The 19798-nt window shown below is 48.5% G+C and overlaps 1 protein-coding gene across 1 annotated transcript; it reads left to right on the forward strand.

Moving 5' to 3' along the window:
• The first annotated feature begins 185 nt into the window (after window positions 1-185).
• LOC137912094 (diacylglycerol kinase zeta-like) lies at window positions 186-19361 on the forward strand. Its single transcript, XM_068756448.1, has 34 exons — window positions 186-758; window positions 1027-1129; window positions 1271-1366; window positions 1474-1551; window positions 1913-1969; window positions 2190-2252; window positions 2341-2412; window positions 2486-2602; window positions 2834-2905; window positions 3057-3155; window positions 3274-3356; window positions 3458-3518; window positions 3640-3753; window positions 3955-4092; window positions 4966-5044; window positions 5227-5282; window positions 5383-5445; window positions 6238-6311; window positions 6391-6502; window positions 6601-6687; window positions 7271-7383; window positions 7478-7578; window positions 8009-8088; window positions 12390-12450; window positions 14090-14130; window positions 14224-14366; window positions 14989-15078; window positions 15640-15693; window positions 15821-15870; window positions 17079-17119; window positions 17494-17614; window positions 17761-17797; window positions 18057-18156; window positions 18993-19361. Exons 1-34 carry the CDS (start codon window positions 454-456, stop codon window positions 19107-19109), a joined length of 3078 nt encoding a protein of 1025 aa, XP_068612549.1. The 5' UTR covers window positions 186-453; the 3' UTR covers window positions 19110-19361.
• The last annotated feature ends 437 nt before the right edge of the window (window positions 19362-19798 follow it).

A 19798-nucleotide genomic window follows, 5' to 3' on the forward strand; every position in this document is an offset into this window, starting at 1 on the left:
AGAGTTCGAGTCCCAGGGAAGTGGACTACTGCAAAAAATACTGACAGTACTGCAACTGAGTAAACGCCGTGGAGAGGAATGCAGGAAGGGATTATCTCTCCTTTAGGACCCTGCACTAATCTCACGCACACACACACACACACACGCACGTGCACACCTTTGTTTGTCCTTTAGATTATTGACTTTCTCGCGTCAACAGAGCAGCCGTCTCTGACGTCCCGGAGCAGTTTGGCTCTAAAACGACGTCCAGGAAATACTTCCAGCATGGTGGTTTCATATAACCTGAAGTCAGAACTTTTTAAGAACTTCCAAGAATTCCTCGAGGGATTATTTGAAACACTTAAAGGAGCCTCCAGAGTCCTCCGTTTACCGGATCTTCCGGGGGACGTGAGCTTTGCAAGCGTCCGGAGTTGAAGCTGGTTCCGCCGAGACGAGGCAGACCCGGTTCAGGTCATGGATCCTGACCCGGTCGCAGATACGGATCCGGGACGTGGGATGAGACTCGAGGTTTGTGGCGGCGGTGCTGCCCCGGAAAGAAATGGGGTGACGGACGGTGAGGGAGAAGGATTCGTCAATGCGAAAGGGGGAGAAGGAGAATTCAGTTCCGTCTCCTCTTCCTCGAGCTCCTCGCTGCCGCCCTCCTCCTCCGCGCTCCCGCCGGGTGCCTTTTCGCCTCCTCCCGTCTGCGAGGAGGAAGAGAAGGAAACGCTGAGCGGCTGCTCCAGGTCTCTAAGTGGACTCAAGCTGTTCAGCAGGAGGTGAGGCCGGAAGGAGGGGGCGGTGGCGTGGTGTGAAAGCAGAGAGAGAGAGAGAGAGAGGGTGGGGGGGGGGGGGGGGAATGCAGGTCCAGAAGGGGGATTATCAATGTAGAAGGTTACGTAACAGCTACACACACACACGCACACACAGATTTATTTCTTGTTTGTTTCTGGATGCACACATTTAAAAGTCCAAGAATCCAATGAAGGATTCTTTTTAAATCTCTCGACTTTGACTTCAGCCTCTTCCTCTTCGCCCCATTTACAGGAAGGCGGTAACCAAACCGGACCAGCTACCCTGTGAGCCCGGCGCATCCTGTCTGAGCAGAACCGAGTCGGAAGGCGCCGTCTGCGGCGCCGTGGACTGGACTGTGAGTCGTGGTATCAGTGTGACGCGGTATCACCTGCGGGCCCCGCCCCCTCGCTCTCTCCCGTCGCCGCGTCCCGTTTCATTCCCGACGTGTCTGTTGACCTGTGGACGGTAACTGTGAGTCGGCCTCTAATCTGTGTAGGAGTCAGCTGTCTGTGGCGATCACATCTGGTTTGAGACGAATGTGTCTGGGGACTACTGCTACGTGGGAGAAGAGCACTGTGTCGCGCGAGCGCTGGTAATTACACGATAATAACCCTCAATTTCTGTGTGTCTTGTTCCAGCTCGCGCCGTTTAACCTTTTTCTGCCTTCGTTACCGGAAACGTGTTCTTTCTTCCTTCTAGCAAAAGTCTGCCAGTCGGAGGAAGTGTGCTGCCTGCAAGATAGTTGCTCACATCATCTGCATAGAAGAGCTGAAGCGGGTAATACACTTCCTCATGCCTTTAACACGCAGGCTCTACGCAAATGATATGGAACAGCGTAGCATAATAGATCCTATTGTCATCCATCCTTGAAGTAAAATAAAAAGCATGAACCGAATAAATGCATTTATTCATTTTGAAGGCTCAAATGTCAGATTTTGACAGATGGAATTATTCAAAACATAAATTTTGTGCTTCCTGAACAGGAATTTTTCACATTTGATCCAACGGGATTAATAAATTACACATTTCTTTAGTTCTGATTTCATTTAAACCTCACACAAAGCCTGATGTGTGTTTTCATGCAGCAAGTTAAGAATCCCGTATCTGATTCCTCTCGGCTCTTTGTGTTTGCCTTCAGATTAATTTCACGTGCAAACCATCTTTCAGAGAATCGAGCTCGAGGAACAACCGAGAGGTGAGTTCTGAAATTCTCATCAGTTTTATGGGCGGGGTTGCCCATGAGCAATTAAGTGAAACATCAATAAAATGATTGATGTCATCATGTAAGTTCCTGCTGAACACAGATTCCATAGTAGTTGTTTAGTTTTTATTTTGACTTGTATTTTTTTTGCCATTATGGTAAAGGAAAATTCGAAGATACTAAAAAGCGTCTTTTTTGGGGGGTATATTTTCAGCCAGTGCATCATCATTGGGTGCTTCGGCGACGACAGGAAGGCAAATGCAAACAATGTGGGAAGGTGAGAGGTCATTTTGTTCATGTATATAAGTTTTTCATTTTCAGCATTAAGACGATCAGAAGCGGGTTTTCTCCTTCCCTCTGCGTAGGGCTTCCAGCAGAAGTTTGCGTTCCACAGTAAGGAGATTGTGGCCATCAGCTGCTCGTGGTGCAAACAGGCTGTGAGCGTATTAACATGTTCACTTATATAACTTATATCTGACGGATCACGTAATAAAAGTGTGTCTCTGTTAGTGCCACAACAGAGAGGCCTGCTTCACCATGCAGCACATTAAGGAGGTTTGTCCAATAGGAGCTCACGCTGCCCTCATAGTTCCGCCCACGTGGATCGTTCATGTCAAACGCCATCAGGTACTGACTCTGAAACGTGGTTCCTAAATGTAACATTTCCTGCTTCATTTATCCTCCACTTTTAGCAGGGCTGAAACGAAAGCTTGTTCTATTTAATAGATCCATTATAACAATGATCGAGGTCGATGCAAGAAATGTAGTTTGACTTTTATCCAACCTCGTTTGTAAAACAACATTTTTCCTTTTTGCCTGTCATTAAATCAAGCCGCACTGTTTTGTTTCTCCAAAAAGCCCTCTTTGAAATCTGCGAAGAAAAAGAAGAGAACGTCCTTCAAGAGGAAAGGCAGCAAGAAAGGTGGCGAGGTTAGCATCTAAGGAAGCTCTGCACGCACACAAACGCTTATATTCATGCTGCGTTTGTGTTTGGGTTTTGGGTTACAGAAGCCCGTAGAGCATCCCGAGACGAGAAAACCTCGAGTTCACAAACCGATCTTTAAATGTTCTCGTTCGACAGGAAGGACGAGCGTGGAAGCCGTTTGTGATCCGACCCATTCCTTCGCCGCTGATGAAACCGCTGTTGGTGTTTGTCAATCCCAAGAGTGGAGGGAACCAGGTATCTATTTATGAAGACAACGTGGCCGCTAGTCAGTTCATCATTCGGCCGTTAGCGTGAACTCGTTTTAGTTGCTCTGCACCCCCCCCCACTATCTGCTGGTTTCTCTTTGGGACAGGGCGCAAAGATCCTGCAGTCCTTCATGTGGTGCCTGAACCCAAGGCAGGTATTTGACCTGAGCCCAAAAGGACCAAAGGAGGGGTAAGTGTCTCTCTCTCTCTCTCTCTCTCTCTCTCTCTCTCACACACACACAGATAATTGTATTTGCATATTGCAATGATCACTAACGATTGTGTTTATAGTCTCGAGCTGTATCATAAAGTCCCCAACCTGCGGATCCTGGCCTGTGGAGGCGACGGAACCGTGAGTAGTAGGAGAGTAACTCCAAATGTGTGTGCGTGAGCGCGTGTGTGTGTGTGTGTGGGTGGGTGGGTGGGTGCACGCACATCTCTCTCTAACTGCATCTCTGCGTGTATCAAACCAGGTGGGCTGGATTCTGAATTGTCTCGACGAACTGGGATTAAATCCTCAACCTCCTGTTGCCGTGTTACCGCTGGGGACAGGAAATGATCTCGCCAGGACGCTCAACTGGGGAGGGGTGGGTACAGGCAACGGCACGCACACACACACACACGCACACACACACGCACACGCACACGCACACGCACACGCACACACCGTTAGCATTCTTAAACGCGTGCTTTATTTGAGCTTTTCGTGTTCTTAGAATTTGAAAAGCTCATTCGATTCGGGCTTTTCCTCCATTTCCCACAATGCATTGCCCCCGTGTGTGTTCCAGGGCTACACAGACGAGCCTCTGTCGAAGATCCTGTCCCACGTTGAGGACGGAAATGTCGTCCAGCTGGACAGATGGAATCTCCACGTTGAGCCGAACCACGATGCCGGCGCCGACGCAGACGAGCAGCAAAATGACAAGGTGAGCGCACACGCACGCACACACACGCACACACACACGCACACACACACGCACGCACACGCGCACACACGCACGCACGCGCGCACGCACGCACACACACGCACACACACACACACACACACACGCACACACGCACACACACACACGCACACACACACACGCACACACACACACACGCACACACACACACGCACACACACGCACACGCGCGCACACACGCACACGCACACACACACGCACACACACACGCACACACACACACACACGCACACACGCACACACACACGCACACACACACACACACGCACACACGCACGCACGCACGCACACACACGCACGCACACACGCACACACACACACACACACACACGCACACGCGCGCACACACGCACACGCACACACACACGCACACACACACGCACACACACACGCACACACACACACACACGCACACACGCACGCACGCACGCACGCACACACGCACGCACACACGCACACACACACACACACACGCACACACACACACACGCACACACACGCACACGCGCGCACACACGCACACGCACACACACACGCACACACACACGCACACACACACACACACGCACACACGCACACACACACGCACACACACACACACACGCACGCACGCACGCACGCACGCACGCGCGCACACACACGCACACACACGCGCGCACGCACGCACGCACGCACACACACACACACACACACAACAGGTTTTATATACTCTTGGGGCCGCTCATAATTGTTTAGCTGCTCCAACGTGGACTATATCTGGGTCACGAAGCCCAGACGTCGCTGGTATCTGGTGATATTTGTGTGTATTTCTGTGTGTATTTTTGTGCGTCCCAGCTTCCTCTGGATATTTTCAATAATTACTTCAGTCTCGGGTTTGATGCCCGCGTGACTCTCGAGTTCCACGAGTCCAGAGGTACGTTGGCATTTGTTGCTAACCACAATACAAACAAACAAAGGAACACTTAATCATCAAAAGTATATTACTCGATGTAAATGTACGTATTAGAATACAGGTACGTGTTATTTGAAGAATCTACTGCTTTTTGAGTGGAATCTTCCACGTATATTTACTGTCTCTCCGTCTCGTTGTCTCAGAGGCCAACCCGGAGAGGTTTACCAGCCGCTTCAGGAATAAGATGTTCTACGCCGGGGTGAGTAAAACTCCGTGTTTCAGGTTTGTGTCAGTGAAACATGCTTCATGCTGTTTCTGTTCAAATCGAGAAACTAAAACTCTGTTTGTCTCTCGTCCAGACGGCGTTCTCCGATTTCCTGATGAGGAGCTCCAGAGATCTGACCAAGCACATCCAGGTGGTGGTGAGTTTACCGCCGGTCCCTCCTTCAGGCCGTTCCCTCCTTCAGGCCGTTCCCTCCTTCAGGCCGTTCCCTCATTCTCGCCGTTCCCTCCTTCAGGCCGTTCCCTCCTTCAGGCCGTTCCCTCCTTCAGGCCGTTCCCTCATTCTCGCCGTTCCCTCCTTCAGGCCGTTCCCTCATTCTCGCCGTTCCCTCCTTCAGGCCGTTCCCTCCTTCAGGCCGTTCCCTCATTCAGGCCGTTCCCTCCTTCAGGCCGTTCCCTCCTTCAGGCCGTTCCCTCATTCGTGCCGTTCCCTCCTTCAGGCCGTTCCCTCCTTCGTGCCGTTCCCTCCTTCAGGCCGTTCCCTCATTCTCGCCGTTCCCTCCTTCAGGCCGTTCCCTCCTTCGTGCCGTTCCCTCCTTCAGGCCGTTCCCTCATTCTCGCCGTTCCCTCCTTCAGGCCGTTCCCTCCTTTGTGCCGTTCCCTCCTTCAGGCTGTTCCCTCATTCTCGCCGTTCCCTCCTTCAGGCCGTTCCCTCATTTGTGCCGTTCCCTCCTTTGTGCCGTTCCCTCCTTCAGGCCGTTCCCTCCTTTGTGCCGTTCCCTCCTTCAGGCCGTTCCCTCCTTCAGGCCGTTCCCTCATTCTCGCCGTTCCCTCATTCTCGCCGTTCCCTCATTCTCGCCGTTCCCTCCTTCAGGCTGTTCCCTCCTTCAGGCTGTTCCCTCCTTCAGGCTGTTCCCTCCTTTGTGCCGTTCCCTCCTTCGTGCCGTTCCCTCCTTCGCGCTCTTTATCCGCGTGTTTCTCTGTGTCCGCAGTGCGACGGCATTGATTTAACATCAAAGGCTCAAGACTTGAAGCTGCAGTGTTTGGTCTTCCTCAACATCCCCAGGTGATACTACTGCTAAATACTCGTACATCATTCTACTTGTACTTGTGTGTGTATTATTGACAGTTGTCGGATTTGCCAGGTACTGTGCGGGCACGACGCCTTGGGGGAACCCCAGCGAGCATCACGACTTTGAGCCTCAACGCCACGACGACGGCTACATCGAGGTCATCGGATTCACTATGACCTCGCTGGTACGGCGCGCACCGTTTCCTCGTAACCATAGTAACCAGGGGAGATAACTGGGATTAATGGCTGCAATGTGAGATTAAATATTGTGCGTGCGTTGCAGGCTACCCTCCAGGTCGGAGGTCACGGCGAAAGGTTGATTCAGTGCCGAGAGGTCGTCCTCACCACGAGGAAACCGCTCCCAGTACAGGTGCGTGTACTGCAGATACACGTCCATCTAAAATTCAAGATTCATATTCACACAGTTAATCCGGATTATTACCTCCGCCGCGGAGATACTACCTTTGGCCAGTAGTACCGACATTTATTTGTGTTTAAAGGGTATTGTACGGAAGCTTATTGCATTCAATTATTTATTTTTTCTGTTTTCCTGTATTTAATGAGATAAATTTATGATAAATATTTTTTTTAATGTTATTAGAGGTATTTTTTCTGTTATTAGAGGTAATATTTTTTCTGTTTTTCTGAAATAATTCTGTAGGCCTACTTATTTTACTCGTTCTGTTCACGTTTATTTTCATCTTGGTTTAAGACGCTGGGAAATACTCTGAGTAAACGTGAAGGGATTGTTCTCAGTTTATCGACTCTGCGTCGGCACCTCAAGTCTCTGCGGTTGCTCAGAAGAAAGTGCCTTTCTGATTGGATGGATACTGCGCTGTTTCTTTGAAGTTATCTCATAAATTCAGGAAAACAGAAACGTTTGTTTCTTCAGTGAATGCAATAAGCTTCCGTAGTACTGAAATACTTACCAGCGACTGATGTATTTACTCGAGGTGGACGGTGAACCGTGCCGGCTCGCGCCTTCTGTCATCCGCATCAGCCGCAGGAACCAAGCGAACATGGTTCAGAAGACCAAAGGACGGTCCTCGCCGCCGCACCTCGATGAGTATGCCCCCCCCCCCCCCCCCCACACACACATGATTATAGTTCACCCTGACTCTCCCTCAGTAGTTTACATTTGCTGTTTGTCGTTTCCTCAGCCAGCAGTCGGTCCCGGACAAACTGGGAATCAGGGTCAGCAAAATCAGCATGAGCGACTACGAAGCGCTTCACCATGACAACGAAAAACTACGGCAGGCGTGTAAGGAATCACACACACGTCTTTGACCGGTTTATGTTTAGTATATGAACACTGGGTGGCGCCGTTACCTTTTGTACTTGTACTTTTGTCGCCGAGCATCAGGGATGGATTGTGTTGGAATGATTTGCTTTAGTTAGGAATTGCCAGATTAACTCGTCATTCACGTTGTCTTTCATCTGAATTGGAGATTATTTATACAGACGCACGCAACATATATGGGATTGTAATCTGCACCACAGCAACATTTACCCAAACTACATACAGGCCCTAAAAGTACCACCTTTCTTTGCATATTCATGTGAATATCAGGTCTTTGTCAGTACCTGCTAGATAACCAGGAGTTGACATTGAGGGCAGAAGCTAAGTGCTGCCCTTTTTAAATGGAGGCCGGTGCTCCTTGGATCACTGTTTTGTTCCTCTGCACCTCCAGCCATTCCTCTCGGACCGATCATGGTACCTGGCGACATCGACTTGGAAGGCTGCAGGGAATGCATCAACCGTTTGCAGGAGGTAAGGAGGGACCGGAGGACGTTATGAGATCATGAAACAAGATGAAAATGACAGAAATGAAAGCGTTTTAAAAATCCATCCTGATTCAATTCCAAATTAGCGCTTCAACCCCCCCCCCCCCCCCCCCACAAGCTAATCAAAGTAGTACAAAATAATGTAATTTGATTATTTGCCTCATTAACATAAATATGTGAGAAAAAAATAACATTGCTTTTACTTAAGTGTATTGTTTCTAGAGGAGAGGCATGTATACATGTATGCATTTATGTACATCCAGGAAGTATTCTAGATAGTTCTCAATACACATAACCATATAAATACAGTTTACTAAGCAAGCTAAAATATAGTGCAAAAGAACACGGTATATAAGCAACACTTTAAAGTGACACTAGGAAATGTTTCAGGGAAATTTGGAAACAAACATTTCCTAGTTTCGCTCTTTCTAATCTTTCTGTTTGTATTATTGCTGTGAAAGCAGCATTTGTAAGGATGACATTTACAGTATTGTGCAAAAGGAATACGTGAAGAAAATGCTGCAAAGTAAAAAGACCTTCGAAAATAGACCGCGACTTTGCATTTCAGCAAAAACGGTGTTGGGCATTTGTTCAAGATTAAAGCGTACAAATACAAGCAGACACGTGTTCAACATGCACTACTATTGGGAAGGCATCTGTTCTTCACAGCGTTGCCTAAATTGTACTTCATATATAAGCCTGGTTCTTTGGAATGGCTTCTGTTCTCTGCCGTTTGAATCATCGAGCCTCCTCTTCCTCTCCTCCTCACTCCCATGCTGCCCTCTTCCTCTGTAGGACTCCCCTCTGTCCACTGAGGCTGCAGGTTGGTAGTTGGACGCTTGTGATTTGCATTGCTGCTTTGGCTCGGCTGCAGAGGCACGCTTATTCGCTAACAAATTACGGTTCCTTAGGGTTACGTTTAGGCCCAAAAGAGCAAGCGAGAGAAAAGGTGATATTCAGATGAGCAAAACGCACAGTATTCGGTGTGTATTTAATGTTCATTGAGAGATGCACACACACACACACACACACACACACTGTCTCTGTCTCTATTTCTCTCTCTGCCCCCCCCCACATCAAACCAAACTAGCACTTAAACGCCCACACGTAAACAGAAGCAGCGCTCCAGGGCAGAAAATGTATCAAATCATGTATTACACAATACAAATACACAAATACAAACAATGAGTCAAGCAAGATCAGGACAAAAAAACCTTCCAGACACAACTAGAATGAGGAATCCATTAAAAAAAATCACCATGAGAAAGAGATGGAAACGACAACAAAACTATTTATTGGTTTGCTGAAATACTTTTTAAGATACTTAAATACTTGTTTTGGGATAATGAGCCCAAAGGGCATGCTGAATCTAGCCAGAACAGAAAAGAATCTCAGCCCCAGTTTCCCCCTCCCCCCCTTTTCTTTCTAATATGCACAAAAGACAAATTACATGCCGAAGAGACATCAGAAGTCAAAGAGAAAACGCCGTCAGACCGAGTTCTTCTTTTGATTCCGTGCTTCCACGTTTTCTGCAAAAGCCTTGCAGGCATTTCGTCTTTTAGTCGTGTTGCTGAACTTGACGGCAGGATTACGGGCGAATAGGGAGGAGGGTGAGAGAGGTGTTTACAGAGCAAGGCTCTGTCACAGCCTGCATGGGGGGGGGGGGCATGCAAAATCCCTGCATTTCCAAAGCTTCCGAGACGGCTTTAATAATCAGGAAGTATGAGCAGTTCCATGCGATATTACGGCAGGCGTTTCCCACGATGGATGCATGATGGGAATCTTGCCTTTGGATGTCTAATTATTTTGGGGGTCTGGATAGGTTGGGATTCGACCCTCGTGCTTTTTTTTATGTGTCCTATAATTAACAAGAATTCTAGAAGCATTGCCGTTGCTCTCGACACGAACTCAAGCGGTGAACAGGGCGCGAGTTAATGGGAGCGTGAAACGGCTTCTCGTGAGTCACTGTACGGACGGACGAAGCGCAGCATGACTGCAGTACTGACAGTTAAGTGACTGTGAAGTGAAGTACACTGTGTGTGTGTGTGTGTGTGTATATATATATATATATATATATATATATATATATACTGTGTATAGTATAATCATCGACTCGCCCACCCGGCCGGTATAGTGCCTCCTGGGAACTTAAGGGTTCGAGCAGGATCTGGGCTGTCCTGGACGTTGTTCCTGGTATCTGCTGGAGCCATGCACCCAGCTTGGGGGGGGGCTACTGCCCCAATCACTACTGGAACCATGCACCCAGCCTGGGGGGCTACTGCCCCTAGTGCCCCGATCACTACTGGAGCCATGCACCCAGCTTGGGGGGGGGGCTACTGCCCCGATCACTACTGGAGCCATGCACCCAGCCTGGGGGGCTACTGCCCCTAGTGCCCCGATCACTGCTGGAGCCATGCACCCAGCTTGGGGGCTACTGCCCCGATCACTACTGGAGCCATGCACCCAGCTTGGGGGGGCTAGTGCCCCGGTCACCACTGGAGCCATGCACCCAGCTTGGGGGCTACTGCCCCGATCACTACTGGAGCCATGCACCCAGCTTGGGGGGGCTACTGCCCCTAGTGCCCCGGTCACCACTGGAGCCATGCACCCAGCTTGGGGGCTACTGCCCCGATCACTACTGGAGCCATGCACCCAGCTTGGGGGGGCTACTGCCCCTAGTGCCCCGGTCACCACTGGAGCCATGCACCCAGCTTGGGGGCTACTGCCCCGATCACTACTGGAGCCATGCACCCAGCTTGGGGGGGCTACTGCCCCTAGTGCCCCGGTCACCACTGGAGCCATGCACCCAGCTTGGGGGCTACTGCCCCGATCACTACTGGAGCCATGCACCCAGCTTGGGGGGGCTACTGTCCTTAGTGCCCCGATCACCACTGGAGCCATGCACCCAGCTTGGGGGGGCTACTGCCCCTCGTGCCCCGGTCACCACTGGAGCCATGCACCCAGTTTGGGGGGGCTACTGCCCCTAGTACCCCGATCACTGCTGGAGCCATGCACCCAGCTTGGGGGCTACTGCCCCTCGTGCCCCGGTCACTACTGGAGCCATGCACCCAGCTTGGGGGCTACTGCCCCTAGTGCCCTGGTCACCACTGGAGCCATGCACCCAGCATGGGGGCTACTGCCCCTACTGCCCCGATCACTACTGGGGCCATGCACCCAGCTTGGGGGGGGGTTACTGCCCCTAGTGCCCCGGTCACCACTGGAGCCATGCACCCAGTTTGGGGGGGCTACTGCCCCTAGTGCCCCGATCACTGCTGGAGCCATGCACCCAGCTTGGGGGCTACTGCCCCTCGTGCCCCGGTCACTACTGGAGCCATGCACCCAGCTTGGGGGCTACTGCCCCTAGTGCCCTGGTCACCACTGGGGCCATGCACCCAGCAAGGGGGCTACTGCCCCTACTGCCCCAATCACTACTGGAGCCATGCACCCAGCTTGGGGGGGGGGGGGGTTACTGCCCCTAGTGCCCCGATCACCACTGTTGCCTTCACCTGCCCTCGCTAAAGGAAGATCCAGTCTCGCAGGATCTTGGCTCGATTGTTCTCGACCACCTTTTGGAGGCGTCCTCCATCTGGACTCTGGGGTCTCCGGTCCGTCCCCGGGTTCAGGTGTCCCTGTACGCTACGCCCGCTACCTGGGTGTGTCGTTCCATGCATGCCTTGCCTGCCAGCGTCTTGCACCCTGCTGTGACGTGCTTGCAGATAATACATTACCATCTATATAATTCAATTGTTTTTTATTCTGACATTGTTCCCCTGTAGACAAAGCATGAGGAAGACATGTTGGCATATAGTCCTTGATTGTGGTGGACTGGCAATGTCTGACAGGGTTGTGTGTGTGTGTGTGTGTGTGTGTGTGTGGGGGGGGGGGGGGGCAGAGGTTCACAGATGGAAAAAGGGACTTGGAACATTTAGCGCTGTGAACAAAGACCAAGGTTTCAAACCAAGCGCTACGGCGAGCAGCAGCTCGGAGCACGGAGTCGCTTTAATGAGGTGTCTGTTTTCTGATCTTGTTAAAGGTTTTCCTGCAGCATTCTGTCCTAATTGAAGGCGGAAAAAAAAATAAAAAAGTGGTGCTAAAATACAGAAAGTTGCAGTAATAAGGCATGTCGACGTTAATGTGTGAAAAACTTTGTTCAAGTCAACAGATTTCATGAAAACATTTCAGATTTATTCTTGCTGGATCAGGAGATCTTAAATATCACAAACACATTTTATCCTTGGGGGGGGGGTCAATCTGATCTCTTTCCTGTTTTGTCTGCTTGAAATTCAGGAGGAGCCGGCTGAGGAAGAGATCGTTCAGAGACTATCTCCAAAGTGGTGTTTCCTAGACTGTAAGTACATCACCTTCACCGTCATCCAAGGTCACGGTGAATCACGTATAGCAAGAAAAAAAGAGGGAGGACGTAAGATTTGAGACGTTTCACCTCTCATCCGAGAGTTTGTGCTCCTGTTGGAGCAGAAAAGGCAAAGAAGGGGCCGAAACCACCAAGGCAATCGGTGGCGCTGGTGCTGATGTGGAGCTGGCCAAGCGACCAACACCGGAACATTATCAGATTTAAAGAGCAGGAAATTACACACCTTTTATTATTTCACTGCAGAGAGAGAGAGAGAGAGAGAGAGAGAGAGAGAGAGAGAGAGAGAGGATGCTAGGAGTTGATTCCTGATTTCAGAAAGTAATAAGAATCCTTGTGATGTGAGAGTAAAGAGAATAATATCCTGTGGTAGAAGTGTGTCTGTGGGGTGGGGGTGGGGAGAGATGCATTTGGCAGTGATGCCTATGAAGTGCGTGGGGGGGGGGGGGGGGGGGGGGCTGAGATCTAAAGGATCTGACACACACACACACACACACCTTCACCCACTAACATCGTATCCGTGCTTGTTTTCATCTGCAGTCGGAACAACATGTAGGATTTTTATGGAGATTACCTCTAAATTCCTACCCATGTATTGCCCACGTGTGTGTGTGTGTGTGTGGGGGGGGGGGTTACACAATGGGTAGCTGGCGGTGGAGGTAGTAACTGTGGCAAATGAGGAATCGAGCTGGCGAGGCAGAAGAGAGGATGAGTGTGATGTTTGACAGTGCTATTTTTTTATTTCTTTTATGTACGTGACCCAGAAATACACGTCCAAATACCACAGAACAAAGCTACTGCAAAAAAAAACCACATAAAAACCCGCTTGTGTGTCTGACTCGACGTTACGCACCTGTGGCGATCAGCGCGAGTGCGGTGTCGTACTCAGAATATTCTATTAGTTCCTCGGATTGTTTCATTTTTCGTTGCTGAAGCTCATGAATATTAATTTCAGACAGCAGAAGCTTACCGGGAAATATCTCATTAAAAAGAACCTCTGCATCTTACATAACCCCCGCGCACGCACACACACACACACACCTCTGCTTGGCTTGTGAGTCCTGAAGGAATTAAGCAGAGAACAAAGCAAGCTGAAGGGAAGAGAAGGGGGGGGGGGGGGGTTGGTTGCGCATAGCAACGCTGACAGTTTTACTTCTGGATCAAGTTTTTAAACTTCACATTTCTGCATCCTTTTCAGTTCTAAGAACTTCGTTACACATCAGAAATATCGAGTTTTAGAACTCGATTTATGGAGAATCGTATTTTTATTTACATTTCTATATTCAATAACCGTAAAACAAACCTTTTAGCAATTGACTTCATTAGTTCAGTGGTTTTTCATAACCTCCATGGGGGGGCTAATGATAAACCACAGTCCTAAAGGGGTCCGATATGAACCATCAGGAAAAATGTCTCCTGGTTCTGATCCAGAATGAGGTCAGGAACATAAATATTACCTTCTAAAACTTTTAACTCCATTTATTGATTCAAAAATCAAGTTTAAAAATGACACAACTCTGATTGGCTTTGACTTTTCACGGTTGCTGGATAGAGAACAATCCAGAACGTTCTGGTGCTGATCCAGATTTCAATGCGTGACGCTATGATCTGTTTCCAGCTACAACAGCAGATCACTTCTACAGGATAGACAGAGCACAGGTGAGTATCGCTTCATGTACACGTGGATACTTATTCAATATGTGTACGTGTATTTGTTATAGTAACGTCGCACCGTCCCGGTTGTTTCCGCAGGAACATCTGCACTACGTGACAGACATTTCTCAGGAAGACCTCTTCATCCTGGATCCCGAACTCGTTTTCGAGACAATTACAGGCTCCTCCCCCTCCGCCATGCCAGACCTGGTCGACCCGGACGCCAGCCTGGCAGACGGCAGGTAGGGCGCCATCATCGCCGCGTTGAGTACAGGTAGAGCTGCGGTGCACGTGGGCGTGCACGTGTGGGCCGCGGGCTGCTGGAGTGCACTGAGTGGGAGGATGAGGAGGAGAGATTAGACTGAGAGGCAAGCTCAGAGTAAGGGGAGGGGCTTGGGGAAGAGACTGTCAGAAGAACGGCGGATAGAGAGAGGGAGAAATGGAATACACTCAAGAGTCGCACGCGCACACACACACTCACACACACGCACACACGCACAAACACACGCAGTGGCTTCCCCACGCAGGGCCAGAGGTGAACATTATTCCTCCCACCATAATCACTTCACGCTCTTCTGCCTCTCTATCCCGCCGTCAATCCGATAGGACGACGCCTACGCGCCAAACACGCTTCCGCCTGGCCGTTTTTGAACTAACATCGTACATCGGAATCGGAATCGGAATTGTTTATCGATCCCCGTGGGAAACGTGGTTGCTCAGACACACGGCTGAAGGTGGTCGGGACATTTCTAAAAAAACAACTATTATTATATATATAATGATAAAAAACACAGCCTAAAAATAAGAAACTAAAACTGGCGGGATGGCGCCGGAAGTTGACGTTAAATGTTTCTTCTGCTTCAGGGGGGGGCCGCGCCTGAACAGCGACGACGCTGCAGCTGAAGCTGAAGCCTCGACCCACAACGCGTCGCCGAACGCGAGCAAACTCACGAGGTTAGTGCGTCCTTTTGTGCGTTTCGTTTTCTGAGGACAGAAGATGAGATGAGGCAAATACGATAAAAAGGAAACGTCACACATGTTGTGTTTCTGTCAAATGTGAAAAACAAACTTCCGCTCTAAATTTGCGTTGTAATTACGTTCTTCTCGGTACATAAAAACTCCACAATGTCATTGGAAAACTTTGCTTTCAGGCTGAACTGAGCTTAGCAATCATTTGAAGATCAGAAAGAATATTGTGTGCTGTTATGTAAACGCCGATCCTACCAAATGAGGGAGCAGAAAGTCTGAAAGGCAGTTTTCAACAAAAAAAAAACCCCGGCGAACACAAGATTTTTGTGTATATATATTTAAAAAGTGGCCTTGCTCTTTCTGGTATTATTCATCATGAAAATATCATTTGTGAAAAGGTGTTTGCAGGAACGTGTTTGCAGGAATTCACTGGATAGACTTGAATTGACGAGCGCAGGAGGAGAAGAGGGAGAAATGGCGCTGCGTTCAAAAGCGCCGCCGTTTTCCCGGCGTCACTGCTTGTTTGTTTGTTTGCTGGTTTTGCAGAGCCGGCTGCATCCATCGCTCCAACACACCCACCGATTTCAAGCCCAGACCGAGGCCAGTGCACCGAGAACGATAATAATATAATATAAAGTTAAACTTTATTAAATATTGAGTGTTCGTTCGTGTACTCGCTGCAGGGACAATAAGAGGTTCTTCTTCTGTGGTTTCTCTTTATCTCCAGACAGGAAAAGAGCCAAACGACGAGCGAGTCGGAGCGGGAGAGAGGACAAGGTAGCACACGTGCACGCTTTCCGTGTCCTGTAGATAATCGGTTGTCACGCTTTGAAATTTGGCTCCGTGCGCGTGACTTTGACCCAACACACACAGGAACTGAACCTACCGGGCGACGGGCGTGCACGTGGATAGGAAATACGTTTGGGACGGCTTCTGTGCCTCCAGACAGAGACCGTTTATTTTTGACACACATTTTTTTCGACTTCTATCTCCTCGTGCTCGCGTTGCATGCTGGGAGTTAGATTATGTGGACCTTCTTCACATGATTTTATTCTCTGCAGGTTAAGACTTCCACTTTTGCTCTTTGAGTCAAACGAGTCAGACTACACTGTAGTCTACTCTCTCTCTCTCTCTCTCTCTCTCTCTCTCTCTCACTCTCATTTTGACTCCTGGATTCCAAGCCTGCGTTGGGTTTTGTGAATTGTGTGTTTTTAATGTGTCTTGGAGCTACAAAAGCTCTTAGTGGTTCTTGTTCTTGAAGTCGTTTCTCTTTCTGTGTTCTCTCTCTCTCTCTCTCTCTCCCTCCCTCACACACACACACACACACACTAGGCTTAACGTAACCGGATTAAGAGTCAACCATATCAAGAGAATTTGGGTCAGCCTAATAATCATTGATCTCATGGGTCAGCTGTTCAAACAAAAGCATGTTGCAATCGCTAACCGATGGCCACGTGTGTACGCCTGGATGGATTATTGATCGGGCTAATTGCTTTGACAGATTGATTGATAAATTTGTCGGCTGTAATCTCTGAGCAGCAATTCCCGTGTGGCAAAGCAAAGGATGTGTCGTGAGTTGTAATCCTGTTGTAAGCGCTTTGCTTCACCAGGATTTTAAGGCTAAGACATGGTTTTATTTTTTTTCCGTTTAATGTATCTTAAATATCCAGTCGGCTGTGGCTCAGTTGGTAGAGTGGGTCGTCCAGTGGTCAGAGAGTCGGTGGTTCGAATCCCAGCTCTGACGGTCTGCATGTCGAAGTGTCCTTGGGCAAGACACTGAACCCCGAATTGCTTCCAGTGGCAGCACAGTCGCCCACTGGAGTGTGAATGGGTGAATGTGAGGCCTCATGTAAAGCGCTTTGAGCACCACGAAGTGGTGGAAAAAGCGCTATATAAGTGCAGTGCATTTATTTATCATATATTGAAAGTATTATGTATTGATTTTGAAGCAGCCAGTACTTTAAATCTCTCTCTCTCTTTGCTAGAGATGTTGATCGAGTGTGTCAAGCTGAAGGATACAAATAAGGTAATTCTGAATGGCTAATTTATATTGTTTTTTTAACTTAATAATTAAGACTACTTTTATTTTCTTACAAAACGTGGAAGATTTTGTCGCATCATGTCCAGAGACGGCTTCAGAAATCAATGCATTTTGCTTCCTGCTTCTGTTTTAAGCAAAAGATCCTGCTTGGCGATTTACATTGTGGGATCAGGTTTTTGTTTTTAAAGATATAGGTCTTAAATCTACGCAAAGTAAGGTTCTAAAGGATTTCAAACGTTTCTATGACCTAAAGAGTTCAGCTGGAAGAGGAGCGCCTGCTGGACGATGTCCTTGAGAGTTGCCATGGAGATGAAACAGGCGGAACCATTTTACTCCTTTTCTTTTTTTTTATCCAAAAGCTGCAGGAGCTGCACCTGAAGGGCGGCGACCTCACGGCGGTTGACGCATCGGGCTGCACTTTACTGCACCACGCAGTCGATGCAGGAAGCAAAGAGGTGGTCCGCTACATTCTGGACAACGGTGATTGCAACAATCTAGAATCGCTCGGAAAAATTTAGTTTGATCATAAAATATAGTTACGTTAGATTCTGTGAAGGAGAAATTCTGAAGTTGACAACTTGAATATGGAAGAAAGCCTGATCTGCTTTCGCTCTTCTGTTTTCTAGTTCCAAGTGACCTGCTTGATGTTACAGAAAAACTGCAGTGAGTGAAGTCAAGAGTTTTTTTTTTTTTTTTTTTTTTTGCAATATTAAGGCGTCAGTCATCAGCAAAAAGAAAGCTGCTAGCATTGCAATACATTATTTAACTGCCAAAGGCTTTAATAAAAAAAAAATCATAATTACTACGGATACTTATGTCGGGAGATTCTAACAAGATAATAACGTTGACAGGCGCCTGATTATCTTTGTCTTTGACATGTCTTTGACCTGTGCTCTTGTCCCCCTACTCGTCCCCCCGCTAGCGGCGAGACAGTTCTTCATCGAGCTGCGTCTCTGTGCCAGAGGACCATCTGTCATTATCTGGTCGAAGCAGGAGCCTCGCTCATGAAAACCGACCTACAGGTGGGTTCTGTACGCAATAAAAAGACACGAATGCGTGTTTATATCATGGTATAAAGGCGTCGTCAGCTGCGACCCGTGTTTCGGCTACGCTCATCTGAGGTGGAGCCACACCCTCAGATGAGGCGCCAGCTCATCTGGGGGTCAACACACACACAAACACACACACACACATGCATTTGGAGAGTTTGCAGGGGGCACCCAAGTTGCACGGAGAACCTGCGCAAGACACGGGGAGAGGAAAAAAAGTTCATGTCCAGTAATTTGGCACTTCATCACCCAGAAAAGCTCAGATCTTCTGAACCGCATATTTTACAAGATGCGATTATTACTTTATTTTTAAAGCCTCAATTTTAAGTAAGTGGGAAAATCCAGATTTATTTTTGTTGTTGTATCCAGACGGGTATCCGGATCGCTCTCAAAATATAATGGGATCCAAGGTAGACCAATCTTCAGATAAAAAAAAAAAATCAAGATCCATCCAGTAGTTTTTCCGTCATCCCGCTAACAAACGGAGACAAACGCCATTTGAATAATTAAATTCTGTCCATATTAGATTTCTGTCTTTGCTGAAAGACTTATTTTCAAGTGACCCAAGTCGCTTGCTTTCAAATCTGGATCGTCTTTGTTTTTTTATGTAAGATAAAGCTTTGCATGCGTTGGCTTTCAGCTATGACCTAGATGCAGAGCGTGGACGAGAGACAGAGAGCGAGAGAGAGGGGGGGGGGGGGACGCATGGCGTGAGAGAGTATGTTAGGGAGATTGAGAGCAGCGACTGGAAACGGAAGTAAAATGTTGAAAATGAAAGGTAAACATGGACTCCTGCGTGTCTTCCTCAGGGCGATACGCCGAAGAACAGGGCTGAGAAGTCCCTCGACGCCGAGCTGGCGGCCTACCTGGAGAACAGGCAGCACTACCAGATGATACAGAGGCAGGACCAGGAAACGGCCGTCTAACCGGCGGGACGTGGGCGAAGGACACGGCCTTCTGCTCGGGTCCGTGGGGGACGTGTCCCTCTCAAAGCGAAAGACAATGGACTGAAGTCGAGGCTCATCGTTCGTCTCGTTCTGGTTGCGGCAGTGAATGTTGGTGGAAGTGAGGATGGCGAAGACGAAGAGTTAGTAAGGCTGTAAATATGGATTTAAGAATATGAGACAAAAGGTTTGGCAAAATAAATCAAGCTTTTAGATGAACAGACTCCTGAGACTTCCAGCTATAATGTATTATTATTTGGTTCAAAAGCCCCGAATAAAGCAGAGGGGGGGCTCGACGACTCGATTCTCAGACGCAGATTGTCGCGTAATCAGAAATAGTTTCAGTTTATTGCTCTTAATAAGAAATGCAGTCGCAGGCATGAAAGCTGCGGCGCTGCACGTTTGATCTGGAATAAACTAAGTAATTCAGATCAACGTTTGAGATCAGGTCGGGGAGGGATGCAGCGCTGACACTTGTTTCCCTTTGTTCCGTTTCATCAACGCTGTTGTGCAGTGTCTATCTGTGTCGTCATGGTAACAGTGTTGACACTGGCAAAAAGCGGCGCCTCAAACATCTCGACAGCGGTTTCCTTCTATAAACGACAATGAGAGAGGGTTTTGATGGCAAAATAATTTATTTACAAATATATAACAATGTTTGAAATTCACTT

This window comes from Brachionichthys hirsutus, chromosome 24 (assembly GCF_040956055.1).
Source record: "Brachionichthys hirsutus isolate HB-005 chromosome 24, CSIRO-AGI_Bhir_v1, whole genome shotgun sequence".
In the NCBI taxonomy this organism is placed as follows: Eukaryota; Metazoa; Chordata; class Actinopteri; order Lophiiformes; family Brachionichthyidae; genus Brachionichthys; species Brachionichthys hirsutus.